This window comes from Triturus cristatus, chromosome 8 (assembly GCF_964204655.1).
Source record: "Triturus cristatus chromosome 8, aTriCri1.1, whole genome shotgun sequence".
Classification (NCBI taxonomy): Eukaryota; Metazoa; Chordata; class Amphibia; order Caudata; family Salamandridae; genus Triturus; species Triturus cristatus.
Window position 1 is genome coordinate 1,006,391,674 of NC_140591.1, and position 21,534 is coordinate 1,006,413,207.

At 43.8% G+C, this 21,534-nt stretch overlaps 1 protein-coding gene across 2 annotated transcripts in view; it reads right to left on the reverse strand.

The window, feature by feature from the left end:
• The window catches only part of PRRG1 (proline rich and Gla domain 1), a 364,802-nt gene that overhangs the window by 242,631 nt on the left and 100,637 nt on the right, over positions 1–21,534 (reverse strand). Inside the window, exon 2 of one of the 2 annotated variants that reach the window (XM_085622576.1) lies at positions 8,426–8,477. In XM_085622576.1, the coding sequence (XP_085478702.1) occupies positions 8,426–8,435 (10 nt within the window). In that variant the 5' untranslated portion in view covers positions 8,436–8,477. Of the gene's footprint in view, positions 1–8,425; positions 8,481–21,534 lie in introns of both variants that reach the window. The other variant, XM_085622575.1, reaches the window with a different exon arrangement.

Below are 21,534 nucleotides of genomic sequence, written 5' to 3' on the forward strand. Positions count from 1 at the left end.
ATGATGTTCAACGAGGTTGATCATTGCCATTGAATCTCTAACGTAGCATTGTTTATTAGGAACAAATTCTTTGATGAAGAAGTCTACATATGCACCTAATGGTTCTAGGATTGAGCCACAGGCTGAAATTAGGAACAGTGCCTCGGGGATTGAGTTAGGAGAGGAGACCCGATGGCGAAAGAAGGAGCATCTCAGAATGAGCTCTGTAGCTTTAAGCTTTATTCAAAGTGAGTGTACTTCTTAGGAAGTCTTCACGTGAGGACAACTTTTCCTGATCTTGCTTGGGAAATGTTAAGCAGGGATGTCACATTAGTGGTAAAGTAGGGACAGACTAATGCTTTTTACTAATGAACCTCCAATGAAGAATAATCTTGCTGTAGGCACAGTCATTTCCTGCGTCCTAATCTCAGAACTGGTCTTTCTTTGTATGCTTTACCGCCTCAACTTTGCCAGTAAGTTTGGCTTTGTATTAGTTCCGATGTACTTTTACTTCCTTATCTTGCAGTGTTTGTATATCCCGTTATTCTTGGCTTTGTAATAAATTAAATAAAATAAGAACCTGGAGTTGATGATTCTTCTGAGCCATGATTTCTTGGGACTGTGAAATCTAATGAGACAAGTTATTTCTCCCCTCCACCCTTCCAAGCAGGTATCAACGGTCTTTTGACCAAGGGTTCTAGAATATATCCAGAGAAGGAACCCGACCCTATTAAAGGGATGCTGGAGATGATGGAGAATAGAGGCCATTCTTACCCAACTTCCCCCACCTTTTCCTCAGCTGTCTTGTGTTCCCATACCTGTTTGGAGAGAATAAACAGCTTCTTACCATTGCACCTCCACGAAGGAGTACCTGGTTGTCACCACGTACACAGTGAGCAGTACAAAGCATTCTGAAGAGGTTTTTTTTCCAGCTCTTCTGTGATGATGTAAACAGTGCCATCGCCTAATTAGTTGGACCCTTTGAATGTGAAGGATGCACCCACATTAAGTCACTGCCCAAATGACTGCACTCAGGCATTGAAGCTCAATCTTTCCTCTGGTGTTTTCAAGAAATTATGGACATTTATCCTGCTGCGGTAATGCTGCCAGACTATGTAGCGGAGGGCTGCTCATTTGCTCTCAGATTGGAACAAGCTCCAATGGCCCTGCTGAATTTTTGCTGGCCTGCACTGCTGCTGGCCTTCCAGGCATGGAAGCCCAAGGTTGCCCATGGAGTCTAGAGACACAGACAACACCTTGAAACCCTCTCTGCTTCTACCAGAGCCAAGAAGAGGGCTGCCCATACAACTAGTGCAACAAGTGGAGGAGACCAGAGTAGCGACTGTCTGGAAAGTACACTCCCGCGCTTCACTCCTATTCTATTTCTTCAATTGGCCCTGCTTTTTCTGAGATGGCCTAACACAGAGCTGACCTTCTGGCCAGCTGGAGTATGAGGGCCTGTGTGGCTCAAGAGTAATAGTTAGTGCCAATAGTCTTCCACCCATCAATTTTATACATCTTCTAATTATCCAAACCCATCAGCGTCAAGGTTTTATCCTCCTTGACTTAGCAGCCGCTGAGATGGAACCTTTAGAGAGATCTCTCCTTTTTAAGGGACAAACACCCCAGCCCTAAACTCAGGATGCAAGCGTGAATTCCACGATCCACTCAATGCAAATCAGAACACAGAGACGCTGTCCTTGTTTTACAAGTTAACAAGTACAAGTATACGGTCTATCCTGTGCAACTGCTTTGTTTCTGCATTGTTTTAGTCTTAGTGAAAACTGGAGACGCGAACAATAAATACTACAAACAACTTTGTTTTGGCGAAAGGAATGCAGTCCCCTCATTTTCCACTGTTTTGATCAAAGGCGGCTCGCAATTCTGACTCATATTTGGAAATATTTTTCAAGTTTATTCATGTTTCCTAAACTCCACTGTTTTACTTTGCTTAGTTTTTTAAGACAGTGCCCATGTACATAGTCAACTAGTAACCAGTGTATAAAAACAAGCATAACGAGGAACCTTGGTTTTATGATGTTAAAGTGTCGTATTACTGTTTTATGGGGAACACTGTACTTTCCACCATATACAGCCTCATGCTGTAAATATACTTCTAGACTAGCAAATTATTTTAAAAGTGTTCTGTACTCACAAATCTGAAGTGGGGCATCTTTATTACAATTGTGATCGTGTTGCACTGTACCTGGACTTGCACTACGGTGATGTATTAAGCTAGACCTCGAATCCTCCTCAACAAATGACCTGAAAATGTAAGACGTTTAATGAAGCCAACACGGAGTACCCAGTGTCCTGGGTTTGTTGAGATCTTTGCATTCTCAATTTTATGGTGCTTGGTGTCTCCTGCAGCTGCACAACCAGAGAACAAGCATTGACAAAGCCAATAGGTCTCGCCTTTGGGTTCTTATAAGTGTTTAGCCAGATATTTGGTGTGTGTGTGTGTGCGTGTGTGTGTGTGGGTGTGTGCGCGCGCGCAAGGGAGATAACGTAATATATACGAAAGGGGAAATAAGTAGAAAATACATGAAAACTAGCCCCCTGCTAGTAACAGCACATGTGTCAAAGGACACGGCCTGCAAAGAAAGCTGGAAAAAAGGCGACAGCCCACTTGAAGAGACAAAACCTATGAGCAATAAAAAAAACCTTAGCGTCGCCTTCTTGCGTTCGCCCCTTGCCCCCCCTGGTCCGTCCCCCCCCATGCCCTGTCGATGCCCCACCACACTTGCATAATTACTGCCTGCTTTTATTTGTAGTGCGCCAACAGCTCAGAGCCAAAATGCTTAATAAAAATATTGCTAAAGAACAGTTTATAGAGCAGTACGATTCCAGGGAATGGGAAACAGCGTGGGGGGGTTGGGAGAGCAAGCAGATGAGGTGAACAGAGGGGTGTCTGGGGCCAATAAAAATATTGCTAAAGAACAGTTTATAGAGCAGTACGATTCCAGGGAGTGGGAAACAGCGTGGGAGGGGGGGGGGGGGGGGGGGGGGGGGGAGAGCAAGCAGATGAGGCGAACAGAGGGGTGTCTGGGGCCAATAAAAATATTGCTAAAGAACAGTTTATAGAGCAGTACGATTCCAGGGAATGGGAAACAGCGTGGGGGGGTGGGGGGGGGGGGGGGGGAGCAAGCAGATGAGGTGAACGGAGGGGTGTCTGGGGCCAATAAAAATATTGCTAAAGAACAGTTTATAGAGCAGTACGATTCCAGGGAATGGGAAACAGCGTGGGGGGGGGGAGAGCAAGCAGATGAGGTGAACAGAGGGGTGTCTGGGGGTGCAATGGGGAGATTGAGGAATCCAGAGTGAGGGAAAGAAACAGTTGAGGAGAAGAGGTGCGTGGGTACAGGGGTAGGTGTGAGTGAATACAGGATCGTGAGAGCTCTGGGGAGGGCCGTGAAGAAGGGAGAGGGAGAGAACGAAGAGCAGCTGGCTGACCGGACAGTGTGGGGTGTGAGGGGGCGAGGGGGAGACGAAAGGCGAATAAGGATTATAGAAATAAAGGTGAAGATGGGGAGGCACTAGTCCGGGGGGGGCACGGGGGTGATGTGGAGGAGAGAAAGAAGCAAGAGTGCACTAAGCGAGGTTCAGAGAGTCGTGTGAGGATTTTCCGTCAGGGATTGAGGGGGGAGACGAAGAAGAGATGCGCCTGGAAAGGAGCAAATGGGCGGGAGAAGCGTTTATAGGAAGGTCTGAGGGGAGAAATCAAAGAAGAGGACGTTAGTGAGGAAGGCTGAAGAGCAGCTTTAAAAACACCTTCCAAAAGAGACATTTAAAAGAGGGGGGGCAGTTTGTAAACATCTAGGCAGAGGGGTGATAGTGAGATTGCAACAGAGCATCTCGTAAGCAGTGTTTAAAAACTAGACCGCGAGACTGCAGCAGGACACACAGGAGACATTTGTTGTGAGGACAATAATACTGCCAGCATCACCCTGCAATGGAGGGGGTGAGGCTCCAACAGGGCTGCGGTTGCTGGAGAGAGAGAGATAGGGCCAGGGATATCAGCAGCTCATCGCTGTCCGCGCGACAGGGCAGGAGTGACACAGGAAGTTAAGCATAAGACGGGGAGATGTGCAGAGACGCGGAAGGAGGGGTGTGCGCAAGGGGGGACAGGGGAGCTAGGAGGAGAGGGGTGACAGAACGCAAAGAGCAGGAGCGTGGGGGCAGTGCGCGATGGGTGTGATAGAGGGTGGAACATGAAGATGGGAGACCGCGAGGAGAGGAGATGGAATGATATGTGTGAGAGAATATGAGGTAGAGGGAAGCAAGAGAATAAAAATAGAATGACGAGACAGCGCGTGGAAAAGGGCGAAATACACCAGAGTGAGAAAGAGAAACAAGCAGTAAGTGGGAAAAGGGAGGGGGTAGGGCACGTCGCGCCCTCTAAGGGGAGACAGGCACGCAGGCTGGCAAATGGTGTGCACTTTCGCGGCTGCATTGATGTTCTCAGTGGCCGCGCGGCTCACTGAGAACATCAAAGCGGCCGCAAAATGATCACGCAGGCTGCCAAATGGTGCGCGCACCCGGCGCACATGCACTGTATTTGGAGGCCTGAAAGCACTAGTTTGCACTTCCAAATCCCACAGTTTACTAAAGCTCTCGCGAGAGCAGCGCTAAAGCTCTGGCTCAGGCGAGACCTAAAATGTATGACCGTTCTGTTCGCCATTTCAGCCATTTCTTGCTCTAGTAGGAAAAAGAATACCTGTGATGCATCCTTACTGAGGACTCCCACTTCAGCAAGCAGGCACAATTGCCCCTCTTGAACTTCAACTTTTTTTTGTTTTCCAAAAACCTTTAAACTTCAACTTTAACGGGAACTTGCAACAACTTTGATACAAAGTTTTACTCCATTTTTTCAAACTTTTTTGTGGTTCAGTTAATATATTTACTTTTTATTATAAATTATATTGTTGGGACACTAAGTGCATTTATTTGTACTCATTGTATTTTTGTATAGCTCTTATGCAGCAAGAGCTGCCACAATGCTAAAAGTAAGGGAAGACAAACCAGGGGAGAGGCGTGGCTGTAAAGGTGCCACACAGCAAACGGATGATCGGATGGACAGTGACAAGGCATTTAGCTAGTGAGCAGCCCAAATGGTTGCTGGAAAGGCATGTTTTCAGACCTTTTTACAAAATGACAATAGATATGAAGTGAGGCGAGGAAAAAGTGTAGCTACTGGGAGTTCCCTAGGGTGGAGCTATGTAGTTGACATACATTTGGGTAACAGTTTTGGAACAAGCGACTATTCTACGTAAACTTTATACACTGGATCTTGGTTGGCACATTAACTAAGAGGCCCAAACAAATTGTTATTGATGTGTGTTGACGTTTTAATTGTTTTCATACTGCTAAATACTTTACACACTTTTTTCCTAAGTTAAAGCGGTCTACTATATTCCATAGCTCCCAGGGGTGTAGTCCAAGTTTAAATTATTGAAACTATGCGTTTAACCTGACATTCTGGACTGATTACCTGGAAAGGACTCCCATCCTCCCAAACTAATAACCACTTTTCATACAGTGTACACATCGTAACACATTTTTCCTTGATGTTTAAGGTCCTACCTTGTATTCCAGAAAACAGATTTCATTCCATGAATCTACCAGATGACGCAAAGGTTCCATTTTTGATTTTATTTACTCACTTTTAATGTTAACTACAATGTGCTTGTCTATAACTGTAATACATTAAAGTCAGTTTATCATAAAAGACAAATCAACTGGATTCCTACCTCTTGTCAAAGACATCATTGCACCTGAAAAATTGTTAAAGCAAATTCTTCCTCCAGGGCCCTCAACCATTCTCAACAATGGTAATTTCACTTTGTCAGCTGCTTTGTCAACGTCTTTCAGGACACTCTTGAAGTACTTTGCATTCCACTGCAGTATTATTGTGAGTATTTTACTGATTTCTAGCTTGCTAAATAATTTCCAACCATCCTGCCTATACCTTAGAGAAAATAGGTTCACCTTCACGAGTCATAGGTTCACAAATTATAGAAATCCACTTCACAGGGGAATAATGGCCGTCGATTGGTGTATATAAGAATCTGCATTTGTGTGTGGGCTCAGCATTTTTTTTTACCTTTATTAGCCATATTGCTGGCATTTTTGAACCTCTGGGCATTGGGACAGAGCTAAGCTCTTAAAGCAGGCGCCCTACCTAACTGGCATATTCAAGGTGTAGGCAAGCCTGTATAGACACAGAACAAACACCAATGAAGTAATATGTTCTTGTAGGCTACAGTATGGTCTAGTACAAATATTACTAAGATGACTAGTTGGAAGATTGCCTAAGACCTGGCAAGCTCAAAATCAGTTTTGACAGAATTCCATCCCCTGCAGTACGACTACATTTACCCCAGCAGAGGTTCGTCCAGGAAAAGATGTGAACTAGGGTCCCTAAATACAGCCGTTGCACATAAAATGGTCCAAAGCAAGGTATGTTTTTTAATTAGAGTGCGGGCACTACAAAATTAAAGATGTATGCGGAGTGTTTTTCCGCAACTCATTTTTAACTTTATTATGCTTGTGAACAAGAAGTTCTACTCCGTTCGCGGGGAGTCATAGGGAGTTGTTGAGATGTGCGCCATACACAAAGAATAGTTTTTAGGCTGCACTCGTATAAGATACTTCCACACGTTTTGGGTGTTGGTTTCGTTCCCCAATTAAAAAAAATTGCAGATGAGAGAGTGAGTAATTTGGCGAGAACCTGCCAATCGCTCCCTGGTGGTTGCTTACATGAGGCACTTCCTATAGTCATATTTTTCCTCATTGACTGAGGATTCACCATGATACACCTGGCCTGTTTTACAATTTTGTTAAAAGCACATGTAATGGGTGGGTTCATTTGTATACACTACAACCTTCCTGCTTGAAATTGAGTAGTGGGGTACCCAAGTAGCATTAACTTAATGTGTGACGTGCAACAAGAGCTTTTTGTGTGTTATTGTCCCAATATACGGTACCTGAATGAAAATAGCCCATCTAGGGCAGCAGTCCAGCTCATAGCTCTTTATTAGCAGGCCAAGAGAAATATCATCAACAACATCTCACTCTCAGGTAACGTTACCCTGTCCTTATCAAAGAAACGTGAGGGTAAGAGTATAAATTGATATAAACTTTCACCACATGTAGCATATATATTAGCACTAATTGCTCACTGTGGAATTACTTCTCAAGTTATTAGTTGTCCATAGATTATATGAATTACATCAGTATTTTTTTAAAATCATGTCGAATCTTTCTTGTTAAAAACAAATCACTATTTTAATTCAACATATTTTTTATGCATACAAGGTCCTGTTTGTATCTTTTGTGATCACACTGCGAGAAAGGGATACAATTAAGGAGGCTTCCATATACAGGTGAGCCAAAAGACAAATTAACGACAAAACACTGTTGGTGGAGCTAAATATATGCGTCCGTCAAGCCTAAAAAAAAAAATGTCCTTGTCTAAAAACTCCTGATGTCAATGGTGTTTCAACCCTATTATAATTACTGGGTCATCATCAGGGTAGTTTTGAGCATGAACAAGCAATATTGTGATGTTGCAGAACTCCGGTGCACTCTAACCAGTGTTTGTGTTTGCATTTGCTGTCAGAATGCAGACACCAACAGTCAAACAGTTATCGCCGAATATAATATATCTAGCCATGTGGAGCTCATCACAGCCACAGTGTTCTGCCTTGCCCAATTAGACGAAGATATAACTGTTTATCAGGGGTAACTGCTAGCCTTTGCCCAACCTGCGCTCCATCGCATTCAGCCTGAAAAGGCACTGAAGGCCAGGTAAAACATGCCACAGACTAAATTTGATATTTGCTTTACCAACTGCTTTCTATGGACTCCATCTGCTTTTTTCGTAAAAGCAAAAAACTCCTGATCTTATTGACCGATTTCTGTTACCCTGCGGTCAGTTTAACTCATCAAATTGTATTCCATTTTACTAAGTTTTGGCATTTATTCTGTTTTGGTTCTGCTAAATAGTTTATTTGCATTTTCTCTGAAGAAGACCTTTTGTTTTGAGCCACATCTTCAAGTGTAAGCTCAAAATTCTTCATTAAACCTTGTTGTGCTACCAGGCACTGAACTGCTAAACTTTTGAGAAGCTCATCCATTGGTCTACTTCAGTCAACAATTCAAGGCTCTCAGATTTAACTATCAAACTGATGAATTAAGCTTCATTTCCTATTACAGGGCAGTAAATGCAAACCAACCAAAACTCCTGAGTGCTATAATTCAATTAATTTAAGCATCCACCTGGGTATCAAGCAGCAACATATTTTTTTAAACTGTAGTAGTTTATTAGTACAATTAAAATGATGACCATAGCAGTTTTATGTATATGCAGTTGTTTACATATATGGCTCTATGATTCAGTACCAAGAGCAACATCAGCAAAACCAGATAAAGCAAAATGACTTACCACTGCCCATGGCTTTCTTAAATCCCAGCTAAGACACTGGACAACACAAGGCCTGCTAAAACCAAAAAAAAGAAAATATGTTCATTTCAAAACAGCAGGGTCGAAACATGTCCACAATATTTTAACTGAAGTAAATGATTCTATTTAGAATACAAAAACTTAAGTGATAGCCTAACAATCCACTATAAATACAGTTGGCCATTAAGTCCTAACTCCCTCAGATGGGTATTGAAAACAAAAGAGCTGGACAGAAGACGAAAAAATTAAAACCTTTAGAACTCCAGCAAACTGGCCCATGAATGTGCTAATTTAATTTATACATACATATCTTTTCATTTCTATACACACACACACACGTATATATATAAACACGATGTCTTTTTCATCAAAAAGAGACCCGCACGCTCAGAATAGTTCCTCCATTTACTGCATGCCAAATGGACAAGAGACACGTTTCGGCAGTTTGCTGCCTTTCTCAATCTTTAAAAATTGCCATTGTGGATAAGTCTTTTATGGAAAATAAAGTTAATCAACACGGGAGAAATACTCCTCGTTTAATTTATCTATCATGTCATCATATTCAATGTAAATGTTCACAGCATATTTCTATGACTGTACGTTGAGTATTAAAATGTTCAAAAATAACTTGCTGCGTTTTTACAACAGTTTGTTTCCCAAGTGTCTAGTGGCATACCTTTCATGCAAGTCTTTGTTTCGTCACCGCTTGGACTGTGTCTCCAGTGCCCTGCTCTGTGACCGCCAATATCAATTAATATAAGTGCAGTGGCGCGGAGTGTGCAGTGGCGCAAAGTGAAGAGGCGCAGAGTGCATTGGCGTAGAGTGGTACAGAATAGAGTGGAGAAGCTTTGAGTGCAGTGGCATTGAGGGGAGTGGCATGGAGTGGTGCAGAGCTAAGTGCAGTGGGATGAAGTGATATGGAATGGCATAGAGCCGAATGCAGTGGCACGGAGAGGTGTAAAATGGAGTGGCACAGAGCGGTGTGCAGTGGCATGGAGTGGTGTAAAGTGAAGTGGCGTGGAGTGGAGTGGTGCAGAGTAGAGTGAAGTGGCATACAGTGGAGTATGCATGGTGTGGTAACACACTGCCATTACAGATAACACATTTTCAATTGAAATCATTATTACATTTGCACAGACAGTGTTACCAATAAAACCGTACAGCATACAAACAATGTTTTGAAATGGCATCATCTAGTGTAATTATTTGTTTTGATCATATTAAAGCATTTGTTTCCAAAACACTTTAGAATTAACAACAGATGTGCTTCATTTTGGTTCCTAATTCTGATATATCCTAATATACTTGCACAGTTTATTTCAATGTTGTTGTGAGCTAGAAAATAAATCCTATCGTACCCCCAGTAACCAGCAAGATTGTCACATAAATCTTCTCAACTTGAAGTCAGAGAAAGAAAGTAAACACCAAGTTCCCTTACATGACAGAGCATGACATTTGACCTATGTCTTTGAATGCACAGTAATTGACAAGAGAAGATCAAGATTTTCAGGCCTGTTTAAAAAAAGGAGTACTCATGGAAAAAGGAGCACTCGTGGAAGAATACAAGGATAGTTGGTGTGAAGGGGGTTTTGTTTCTTCTGACAGACAAACTCAACCTGGACAGCCTAAAACTAATAAAACCAGCGAATAGAAAGCCAGAAAATGGGAGTTACAAACCACAAAGCCAATGGTAAACAACGGGCCTAATGCATTCTTAGGGAATATTTCTGAATGCCCCCAAGATGTCTTTGGTAAACCAGACAGCAGCGCTGTCTAGTAAGCTTCTACCTAAAAAGGATTAGAAACAAGCTTAAGTTTGGCCCTCACCCTTGAGGCGAGTATGAATGTAAGTGTTGTGTATGTTTGTGATAGATATATATATATATATATATCTCTATCTTGCGTTTTACCTGCTTGCGCCAAATCGCAAGTGGTGCCTGGGGAGGCGTACAGCTAAGCGCCTGCAACATCAACAGTATGTCTTTTCCATCAAAAACTCAACTCCACAGCACTCAATGCCAATTTTGTGATATTTTTTCTCCAAAAATTGTGCCCCTAATTAGGTCTGGTGATTTTATTAAAATTCTCTCTCATATTCTCTCTCAATCTATATCAATCTACATCATTATATATCAATTTAGCAATCGACTATTTTTAGTTTGTGCCCCTAATTAGGTCTGGAGATTTTATTAAAATTCTCTCTCATATTCATTCATTCACTCTCTCTCTCTCTCTCTATCAATCTATATCAATCTATCCATCGACTGGCTTCTGCTGTTTCACAAGGAGCATATTGGCACACAATGTAGTTTTGTTCAGTGCCAGGGACTACTGCAGCAATGCGTGCTTTTTGAGACCAATAAATATTATTTTTTTTTTTTTAAGTTTTTTATAATGGTAAGGGCCTGGCAGTTCACACACATTTTAACAAAAACCATATCAAAACAAGACACACATTCACAAAACCTAAAGTTTGACAACCAATAATAACCGACCTACTGGCTTTGCCAATGCTAGTTTATTTTCATGTTTCCCATTATCTTGTTGAAACTGATTTTCCACTATTAATATCTTTTGGAAAAAATAGCATGCATTGACACATTTTACTAATCCAGTGGAGTTGCCTGAGATGGGGTGTGATGTGGGTTAATCGGGGAAGGCTGAGAATGAGTCTGGCTGTGGTGTTCTATATGTTCTGAAGTCTCTATAGGAGGTGTGAGGCGATTCCTACATAGAGGGTGTTGCCATAGTCCAATCGGGGTGGTGATGAGGGCCTGTGTCAGGGTGCGTCTCATGTGTGGGGGTAGCCACTTGAAGATCTTACATAGCATATGCAGAGTGAAGAAGCAGGTGGAGGAGACAGCGTTGATTTGTGATTTCATGGTGAGCTTGTTGCCAATGATGATTACGAGATATCTGGTGTGGTTGGATGGAGTGGGTGCAGGTCATAGGTCTAATGGCCACCAGGAGTTGTTCCATGTGTTGCTGCTGTTGCCAATGATCAGTACTTCCGTCTTATCGGTGTTCACCTGCAGGCAGCTCCTCATCAAGTCGGCGATGTTTATCTTGCTTCTGCGGAAGTTGGTTCTGGTGGTGGTAGGGTCGTCGCTGAGTGAGAGGATGAGTTGGGTATCATCTGCATAGGAAAATATGTGGAGACCGTGAGATCTGACAATGCTGGCCAGCTGTGTCATATATGCGTTGAAGAGCGTGGGGCTGAGGGATGAGCCCTGGGGGACACCGCAGGTGATCTCCTTGGGTTCAGAGGTGAAAGGTGGATCCTCTAGGTTCTTTTGGTGAGGAAGGCGGTGATACATCTGAGCGCGTACTTTTGGAGGCAGATGTGGTGGAGTCTTTCGATCAGTGTGTGGTGGGATATTGTGTTGAAGGCTGCCGAAAGGTCAAGCAGGATCAAAGCTGCTGTTTCTTCTTGGTTGAGGAGGGTTAAGATATTGTCGGTGGCTACGATCGGGCAGTTTCGGTGCTGTGATTGCTGCGGAAGCCAGATTGGGAGGCGTTGAGTAGCTGGTTCTGCTCCCGATGTGTCATGATTTGATGATCTTTTCCAGTATCTTCGCTTGGAATGGAAATAGGGAGATTGGCCGGTAGTTTTCGGTGTACTCTGGGGTCGGTGGAGAGTTTTTTTGAGAAGTGGATTGACTTTGTCGTGTTTCCAGGCATCGTGAAATGTTGCGTTAGTGATAGAGGTGTTGAGTAAGGTGGTGAGTTCCTGGCCGATACTTTGGTTTCTGGGGTTGAAGACGTGGCGCAGTATGGGTCTGTTTGAGCTCCTGATTGGATGAATTTCATGGTGGAGGTAGTGTTCTGGGTGAAGAGAATGTTCCAGGTGGTCAGTGTGGGGTTCATATCAGTTACAGAGGTGGTGTATGTGTCGAGAAAGTCCGTAGGTGTGGGTTGGGGTTTGAAGTTTCTGTATATGGTTGCAAACTGTTTGTGGAAGAAGTGGGTGAGGTGATCGCACAGCTCCTGCGAGGGTATGATGTTTTTGCTGGCAGCAAGGTTGGAGAGTTCCTTAACTATGTTGAAAAGTTCCTTGGTGTTGTTGGCGCTGGTTTCGATGCGTGCAGCAAGGGCTGTATTTGTTGCCCCCAGCAGGCGGCGGTAGAGGGAGGTTTTGAAGGCTGCCCTGTTGGAGGAGATCTTGCTAGCGTGCCATTTCCTCTCCAACTGTTTGCTGTCCCGTTTCGCTGTTCTGAGTTCTTGGTTGCCAGCTGGCATTTTTGGAGGATTTTCTTTGGATGGTGCTCTTGACGGGGACAATGCTTTCTCACAATTGGTTATCCAAGCGTTTAAGCTTTTCACTCCCCGTTTGAGGTTGGTGGCAGTGGAAGGGTTGGAGGTGTTGAGGGCATTCACTCAGCTTGTCTCTGAGATTTTGTTCCACCTCCAGTAGGGGACGTTGGTCATCTTGGGGGTGGTGGTGCGGGGCTGGAGATGCTGAAATGGACGATGGAGTGATTGTTCCATGTGAGTTCTGTGTAACGGCTGTATTAGACGCGGTTGCTGGAGGTGAAATTTGGGTCAAGCGTGTCCCGAGGTGTTTGTTGGAATATGCATACATATTCTTTAGACACAGCTACAGCAAAAACTGCTGACTCGAACTACACCAGGAAGCTAGATCTTGGTCTACGGATTGTGCTTTTTCTGATTTTGTGCGAATACGTTCTGTTGTTTTTGAGAAATTAAGGGTGAAAATTTTATATTTGGATGGTTGGGTTTGCGAGAGTTCACAGGCTTCCCACTGGAGGCCTGTGATTGGTCGAGACACCCATTTTTAGGTCTCGCCTGAGCCAGCGCATGTGCTGCTCTGCGAAACATTTTGTAGGTGGATTTTCAAAGTGCTACCCACATTTTTGTGCTGGCTACAAGCTTGAGTGCACAATGGCGTGCACGCGCACAGTTGCTCCCGGCATTCCCCCCTCCCTTCTCGCCCAGCCATCTGCCTTTCCTGCGCCAGCCTTCAGCACCATCTCCGCCCTTACCCCGCTGCTGCGCGCGCATCCATAGTGTGCGTTAGCGCGTTACCGCGATCACTTTCGCTTTCAGAGTGATCGCGGTGACTTTCACTTTTACGGCCGCGCTGCGTTACTTTTACTGCCGCGCGGCAAATGCCTGTTTGCACTCTTGCACTATTTCCTCTGTTTGTTTTCTGTTGTTTTGCCCCTTTCTTCCCTCTTTGCCTCTCATTCTTGCTCTAATTCGCTGTAACCCTTTTGTTGCTCTCCTGCTTTTTTTTGTTGCTGTTTCTGCTTCCACATATTCTCTCATTTCTTTCTCACTTTTACCTCTTTTAGTTATCCATCATGTTTCCTCTTGTTTCCTCTTTCAATCTCACTCTTGCTTGCCTCAGTCTGGTTTTGCCTGTTCCCCCATTCCACTCTTTCTTCCCCATTCCACTCTTTCTTCCCTGACATTATACTACATCCAATTCCCGCCTCCCGTACCTGCCTGATTCTCCTGCCCCCAAACCTCAAGCTGACCAGTCCCGGCCACCGTATCTCCTCCCTCATCCTCCAGATCTTTATGGTGGCTGCACCGCAGACACCTAGCTGGCGTGCCAAACCCGCCCACTCAGCAGATGCGCGCCTCTCCCTCAAAGCAGACGCCTCTCCCCTCACTGTGCCAGGGCCTCCTACACCTGGATGTTTGGAGCCTTGACCTGCTCCCCCTGCCTCTTCTCCTGCAGCTCGCCCTCATTTCGCCTAAGAGCACTACCAGTGCATGAAACCCTGCCCCCTCACCACCCTCCCCAGCCCCATCTCCCTCAGCCGCTCGCTCCTCAACATGAGGCAATCACGTGCCAAGCTCCAGTGATGTGTAAAAGAACATTTATTAGGTCAGGAATGCAAGCATTTAAACCGCTTCAATGTTTATCATAACATCAAAACTTCTTAAACATGATCCCTTTCTCCACCCCAGCATTCTCACGCCATCTTGCTTCACTCATTCTTTTCACCTTTCTCCCAATAACCTCCTTCGATTCCCAGAATCTTTCTCGCTTCTTTTTCTCAATCATCCTCCAATGAAGCCTCCTTCACCTGTGCTTCCTACTTCTCCCCAAAGGGGTGGATCCGCCCACATCTCCACCCCTCCAACTACCTCCACCCAGAACAAGCATTGGCATAGCCAATAGGTCTCGCCTTTGGGACCTTATAAGTATTTAGTTATGCAGCACAATATCCTTGGTGCAACAACACCAACTTTTGCATGGCTAAACACTTATAAGGTCCCAAAAGCGAGACCTATTGGCTATGCCAATGCTTGTTCCTGTGAGCCTTCAATCTCTTGCGAGAAACTACAGAGTCTTGCAAGCACTCCGATTGGCTCGCTGTTGGAATGTTAGAAACGAAATGGCAGTCGTAACTGTTTACTGTGAAAAATTCAAGGTATTGTGGAAATGAAATAAAAAAGCTATATAAAAGGACAACAGAAAGGCATGCTGCCCCCCTACGTATAGATAGGAAGTGTCTATGGGATAACTACTATGAAGAAAATAAATGTATATTGCTTTTAACTAATTCTTACGATTTCGCAAGCCTCTTGCAGGATGGTAAATAGTAAAAAAAGAGTTGATAAGTTCTGAATACGCTCCATTAGTCGGAATGCATGTTGTGGTCCTTATTTTTGAGAGAAAGTGTGTAAAAGATAAGTACTTTGATGAGTAGCTGGTCAATTCCTATTTTCCCCAAAAAGTCAAGATCCTGCGAGACTATCGCGGGATAGTGAAAAGTAGGAGGAGTAGGTGAGGTTTGAATACACTCTGCTATGTACTCTTATTACAATATGAAGTAGTCTTAGTGGAGATAGTGTTTATCAGACTCTACTATTTATGTTCATTGGTTTGAGAAGAGGTGTGAGTAGAGTTGAGGCTTATTCAAACACCCTACTATGCATACCCATCATCTGAGATTGACGTCTGAAAGGAGAACCGTCCCTACCCATACCCTACTACACCCACCTATCAGTACAGAGAGGTCTCCGCAGAGAGGCCAGTCACTGCACACACCCGCCAATGCATATCTGTCATCTGAGAGAGTGAGTCCTCAAAGGAGAGGACATTCTCTTCCCCACAACCTATTATGCACACCAGTCATCTGACAGAAAGGTCTGAAAGGAGAGGCTAGTCCTTCTCCACAACCTACTTACTATGCACACCTATCAATACAGAGGCCTCACAAGAGAGGTCAGTCCCTCCATACACCCTACTACGTACACCAGTCATCTGAGAGGAAGGTCTGCAAGGAGAGGCCATTCCCTGCACACACCCTATTACGTACACCCGTCATCTAAGAGAAACACCCTACTACACACCCTTATTACAGAGACGTCTCCCCACACCCTACTACACACAGCCTGTACCAGACTACTTGCAGACAGTAAAACTCTAATGACAAACACACTTTAGAGTAATAAAAAAGTACCCAATAAGCACAGTGTACATTATATGCAAAACTTGTCCAAAGAGCGGCTATTCACTTAAAATAGCCACGGTCTGAAGGTGCTAAAGATCACACTACCTGCAGTCTTCATACTGTGGTGAAAACCCTTTACAGATAGCCCATCTTTTGAAGCAAAACAAGCACATGTAAACAGGTTAGTACCTGGTGCACACAGTCTACTATGTTAAGCAGAAATTGTTATGCTGAGACCATTCTCTCTAATAAGTCAAGGCTGCTTACAATACTCACTGTGTAGTACGTAGAATCTTTGCCATGCTAAAAACTTTTTCTGCAGAACCAAAAAACATGCGTGGAACATAATGAACACAAGTCAACTATTACCTGCGCACAGGCTCAGTTACTCTTCAGTACAAAAATGTATAATGTGTTCAATGCCTCTACACATCTATGATGCATTAGAAGAGTTTTGTAAACACATCCATTAGCTGGCCCCAGCTATATAAAATTAGGTAAAAAAGTAATATGGCTTTTGCCAGCCACTATGTCAACTATAAAACAAATTTAAAATACTCCATGGATGATGTCATCAGTGGGGTCATTTGAGATGTCATCAGTATATTTCTGTAGATCTATGAGCAACTTCGAAATTAGATGGTGAAGGCGGAATTACTTTTTGTTTGTATAGTGTGCTGTTCAACTGGTCCGCACCCATATTTTGTCTCAGAGGCCCTCTTCTTTTCCTAGGCCTGGCGCGCCAGTGCCTGTATGCTTGCCAGGTCGAGTGTGCCTTGTGAGGAAGAGGAGAGCTCTTGAAGGAAGTGAGGTCCAGTTGGAGATTCAGAAGAGTGGATCCCTGTAATGAGGTGTGAGAAGACTGCTGTAGTACCAATCCAGTTATCGCCCATGTGCACTTTCAAGTCAGTGATCCCATAAGCCAGTGGGGCTACTGTGAAGTTAGCTGTGGTTGGAATCACTGCCATGCCAATCAGGTCATAGACCGTGGGCGGCCTCAAATCTGTCATTCCGTATGCCAGAGGGGCCCCTGGGAGGACAAGAAAAGTTGCATGGTTCAAGTCGTCATCAAGATTAGAGACCACTGTGGTGTCGAGTGTGGTTCCGAGCAACCAATTGAGGATCGGAACTAAAACATTCAACCCCTTCACCTGTGGGAAGGATCAGAGGAATTTACAGTCTCACCAGAGGAAGTGCCGTGGATAGCCAGCAGCTGCCCATAAAGAGTCACTAGTGCTACTCACAACAGCAACTGCAGGAGATCTCAGTGGCATCTGTGAGTGAAATGCTTCTACAGACTACAGTTGTGCAATTCCTGCAGGAGCAGAAAAGACTGATCGTAAGGCAGGAAGGCCACGGGGAGCTTGTTCCGCCACATAGCACTTTGAGTGTTTAACACTTTTGACCTTTAAAAGAGTTGGAGTGGGTCTCCCAAGACGCAGACTACTAGTGGGACCTAACCTGAATGTTATATATAGTGAATGGGGAATAACCACTAGCGTTAGTGAGAGGGAAGTGAGACTCCGGGACCTGCCTATAAAACACTAGAGCCCCTGCCTCAGGAGGCTAAGCATATTGTTTGTTTATGCCGTATTTCACTTTGTGTTTGTATATAAATATTCCCCTACATCTAAAGAAAAGCTTCAGACTGCTCAGCCCGTACTACCACTGAATGTCAAGTGCTGAAGGGGTACTTGGCCAATTTGCCTGGGGTCAAAGGTAAGTCTGGCCCCAGGACATCAGGAGTAAATTGCCTCAACCTGCACAGTTGCTTCCCAGTAGCTCCTGCACCATGGCACGCTGCAAAGGGTCTGACAACACTAAACCCAATACCACACCTCCATCGTTCCTCCTCTTATGTCCCCCATCAGTTCATACCCACATAGCCCATATGCAAGTCTCTCACACTATCCGCCATTTCTCAATACACCAATATCCTTAAAACTATCCTAAGTTGAGGAGGAAACCCTTCAATCTTCATTTCCGAAACAACTCTCCAACTGAGTATTTATTCACATTCTTTTCCTAGAACCACTTCGCTCAGAAAAGGTGTCTGCCCAACCTTACTAATATAGAATAGATCATTCGTCTTAAGAAATTCAAACTTCTCCTCAACCAGCCTAATAGCAGCAAGACCATAACTTATCTTGTCTTCCTCAGGTAGATCCCTTTAGGGATAGTCACTATTGAAACTGTAGAACAACATTGACAATCGCAACCATTTGGAGTCCAACCAATCATGTTTCAGATCAGGCCTTAGTACAGAAATAGATATTAAAAAGATGGTTGGTGATTGCCTTTCACATGCCACAATTGTGCCCTATAAGTCTAGCACCAGTAGAGCGGTCTTTGAATTTTAACAATCATCTATCAGAACCCTCAACAAGATCCCAACCCATACAAAAAAGCGGACCACGTTCTACTGTGAAAGTCGTCATTCAAAGGCAATCAAAACTAGCTCATTCAAATATTTCAATCCACATATCCACCATTCTCAGTCTCTTACACTGTTACAAAGGATCCTAAGCTTTCCTCAAGATACTAAATGCCTTCAAGGAACCCTGACATATCCTCGTCTGCCCATGGAACTCACATCACCCAATAAATCAACTTCACCAAACTCTACCTAAATATCAGCGGATGATATTCATTGACTTGAGCCCAGACTTATGCCTTCAGAACCTTGCATACCCAGCACAAACATAAGGCTTGATCCAACAAAAAGTCCTTATTTATTTAGGTTTTTTGTTAAGCGCTACGATAAATAATAAACCTGGGAAATGTGTTTAAAGGTTCGTTTTGTAGTAACGTTTTGTTTCCGTCCATGCCATGTTCACGAGATGTCCAGTAGCACAAACTCAAGAGGATAGAGGATGTGGTATTACGCCCACATCTATCTACTTTGGTGCTTGGGAACAAGGTTTGAGTCTTGATGTTAACTTAAAGCCCTATAATTCTGGGCAAAGCACTACATTTTCCTGTCTGTACAAAAAATATATATTCTTCTGTTATGACACTAGTGGTCCTGTAGAGCACTCCAATACCTTCACTAAATTTTTGCCTACATATAAATAATGCGCTATAACAGATACAGCTGCGAACTTTGAAGCTGAGATTACGGTTCACGTTTTGACATCACTTTATTATGGTGTAAATATGGTCTATTTGCCTACTTTTCAAGTGCCTTGCAGTAAAACAAAAAAAAAATATTTCATAATATAACTACTGCTCTGAGAAAGCGCTCCAATACAATCTGCCGTATTTACTTTAAAGGCACGGATTCCATTTTTCACCATTTAAACAATTACAGGCACGGCCCCATTTATACACACATTTATATAATAGTGCACAACGTCTAAATGTGCATGTACGTTTCTATAGCGTGCCTGAGAACATCACGAGAGCTCTACAGCACAGCTGCCCAGGGGCCATCTCACCCAGTCTTTTAAATAGAAACATGGACACACACAGCTACGGTCCCGGTACTCAGCCTCATAGCACTAACAGCTGCAGCTACAACAGCACTTGTTTATACGTTTTTGTGTTTCATTTTAGGTCACGTTAAATAACAAATCTGCTATGTCTCCCTACCGTGAGGGCTAGTCCCAAGGTGGCTTACGCGGTGCTCAGTTTGTGGTCCCATAGTAAGGTGACCCAGGATACCAAGTGGAAGATTCCACTGTCACATATATCTCCACTGGAGCCCAATAACCTATTTAACTGTTAACACCGACAATTCGTAATTCCAGTGAATTGACAGAAAGTTGTGTATTGTATCATACTTAGTCACACGTATACATACCAACATACAAAGAGAAGGCAATATGCCAACACACAGAGACGGACGAAGGCGGAATGCCTAGCGAGAATTCACACACCGGTTAAATGCAAGTTACACTTACAAAACTGATACACACAGGGAAGATTGTGAGATGTATAGAAGCCAAATAGACACGCACAGTAAACTCTTCTAGAGAAATGCAGGCATACCATGACCAGACCAGGTATAAAATAAGTCGAAAGAGGACGGACACATAGCACACATGAAGCCCCTCATAAAATTCAAAAGCGTGTTAAAAATATACATGCTTGGGAATTCCAGCCGTATGACTAGCGGCAACATTGCAAACCTCTGTGGAGCTTGGCACGCACTTAGCACGTCTACCCCAGTCTCCTGTGGAACCAATTCTCACTAATTGCCACGACCAACTCCCCTCAAACACCAACAGTTCAGCACCAATAGCACCCCCTTTCCCCAGACATCAATGGTTCAGTTTCTTTAGTTACTCATGGCACGAAATAGCAGATATTTACTCGTGCAGCCACCCATGACACACTCGAGACAACACGACTGCTCTCCGGACAATCGTGGTACCCAGCGAGATGACACTGCACAGCTCAGCTCACGCCTGTCACCCACTACACACACTGCGGCAATCACTAAACACACGACCCCAATCACTACTCGAGGCGCACAGCACCTCCCACCTTCAAGCCTTTGTGAATTCCGAAAAACTACTGCTGCATTTGCGGAAAGGCATGCTGGCATCGGTTTAAAGTCTGCTGTTTTGGGACAGATTCTCGGCTGTCCTGCAGTTCCCCCGGGGCACAAGCAGGCATCCACTTCTGTCAGGACAGCTGATCGCAGCAAAAAGACAGAAGTGGATGCCTGCTTGTGCCCCGAGGGGACTGACAAAAAAAAAATACACATGAAGCGGCATTTTGTTGCTATGGCAACAAAATGGCGTGGGACTGTCCACAGACCGTAGGGGCACACGCATGCTGTCTGTATTGGACAGATGGCGAGAGCAGCCATCTTTGTCCATGCAGGCGCGTGCATGCAAGCGTTGGGGAGAATCGATTACAAAAGGTCTCTCCGACGAGTGCAGCGCATGCGCTGCTTTTCGCCAGGCGAGACCTAAAAACTGTATATTGAATCGAATGTTTTCAATCTTTATAAATGGCATGGTTCAATACTGTTCACTCTGGATACTCTGAACTGATTTTAAAAGAATAAGGAAGTTTCAGAATGGAATGTAAGGGGGGACACTTGCCCAGGCCCAGATTTGTTTCCACAGAATTTAGCCAATTTTGTTCTCTATAGTAGTGCAGGGACCAGATTTATGAGTCTCAAGGTCATGGAAGGTTATTAGGATACCATCTAGGCGTGCCCTGTAGCTTCTTTCTGAGTCACATGTATGATGAATGGCTTAGCCCTCTCATATTAATGGTGAAACCTTACACTGTTGAATTAGCCTGGGTTTGCATATAATGTCTCGCTTTCAAACTGTTAATATTTTTGGCTTTTTACTACCTTTGTAGAGTCTGTTTTTTTTTTAAAGCTTGTATTTATGTGTATATGTGTATATTAGTTTAATCTATATTGGAATTTTGACTGTTTATAACATGTTCTTTTTATGGATATGTTCATATACCCGAATAAAGATAACTGATTGATTGATTGATTGATTGAGTCTCAAGGTGAAGTATCATGCCAAGTACACCCTCTGTACACACAAACTGAGTGAGGGCAGCAAACAGATATTCCTCCATTAGCATAAAAACCTTTATTTGACAAAGCTTGTGCTTTCATGCAATACTTGAAATGCAGGAGTTCAAACGTAAACAACCATTAAAGTCTGATCTTCAGCCATACCC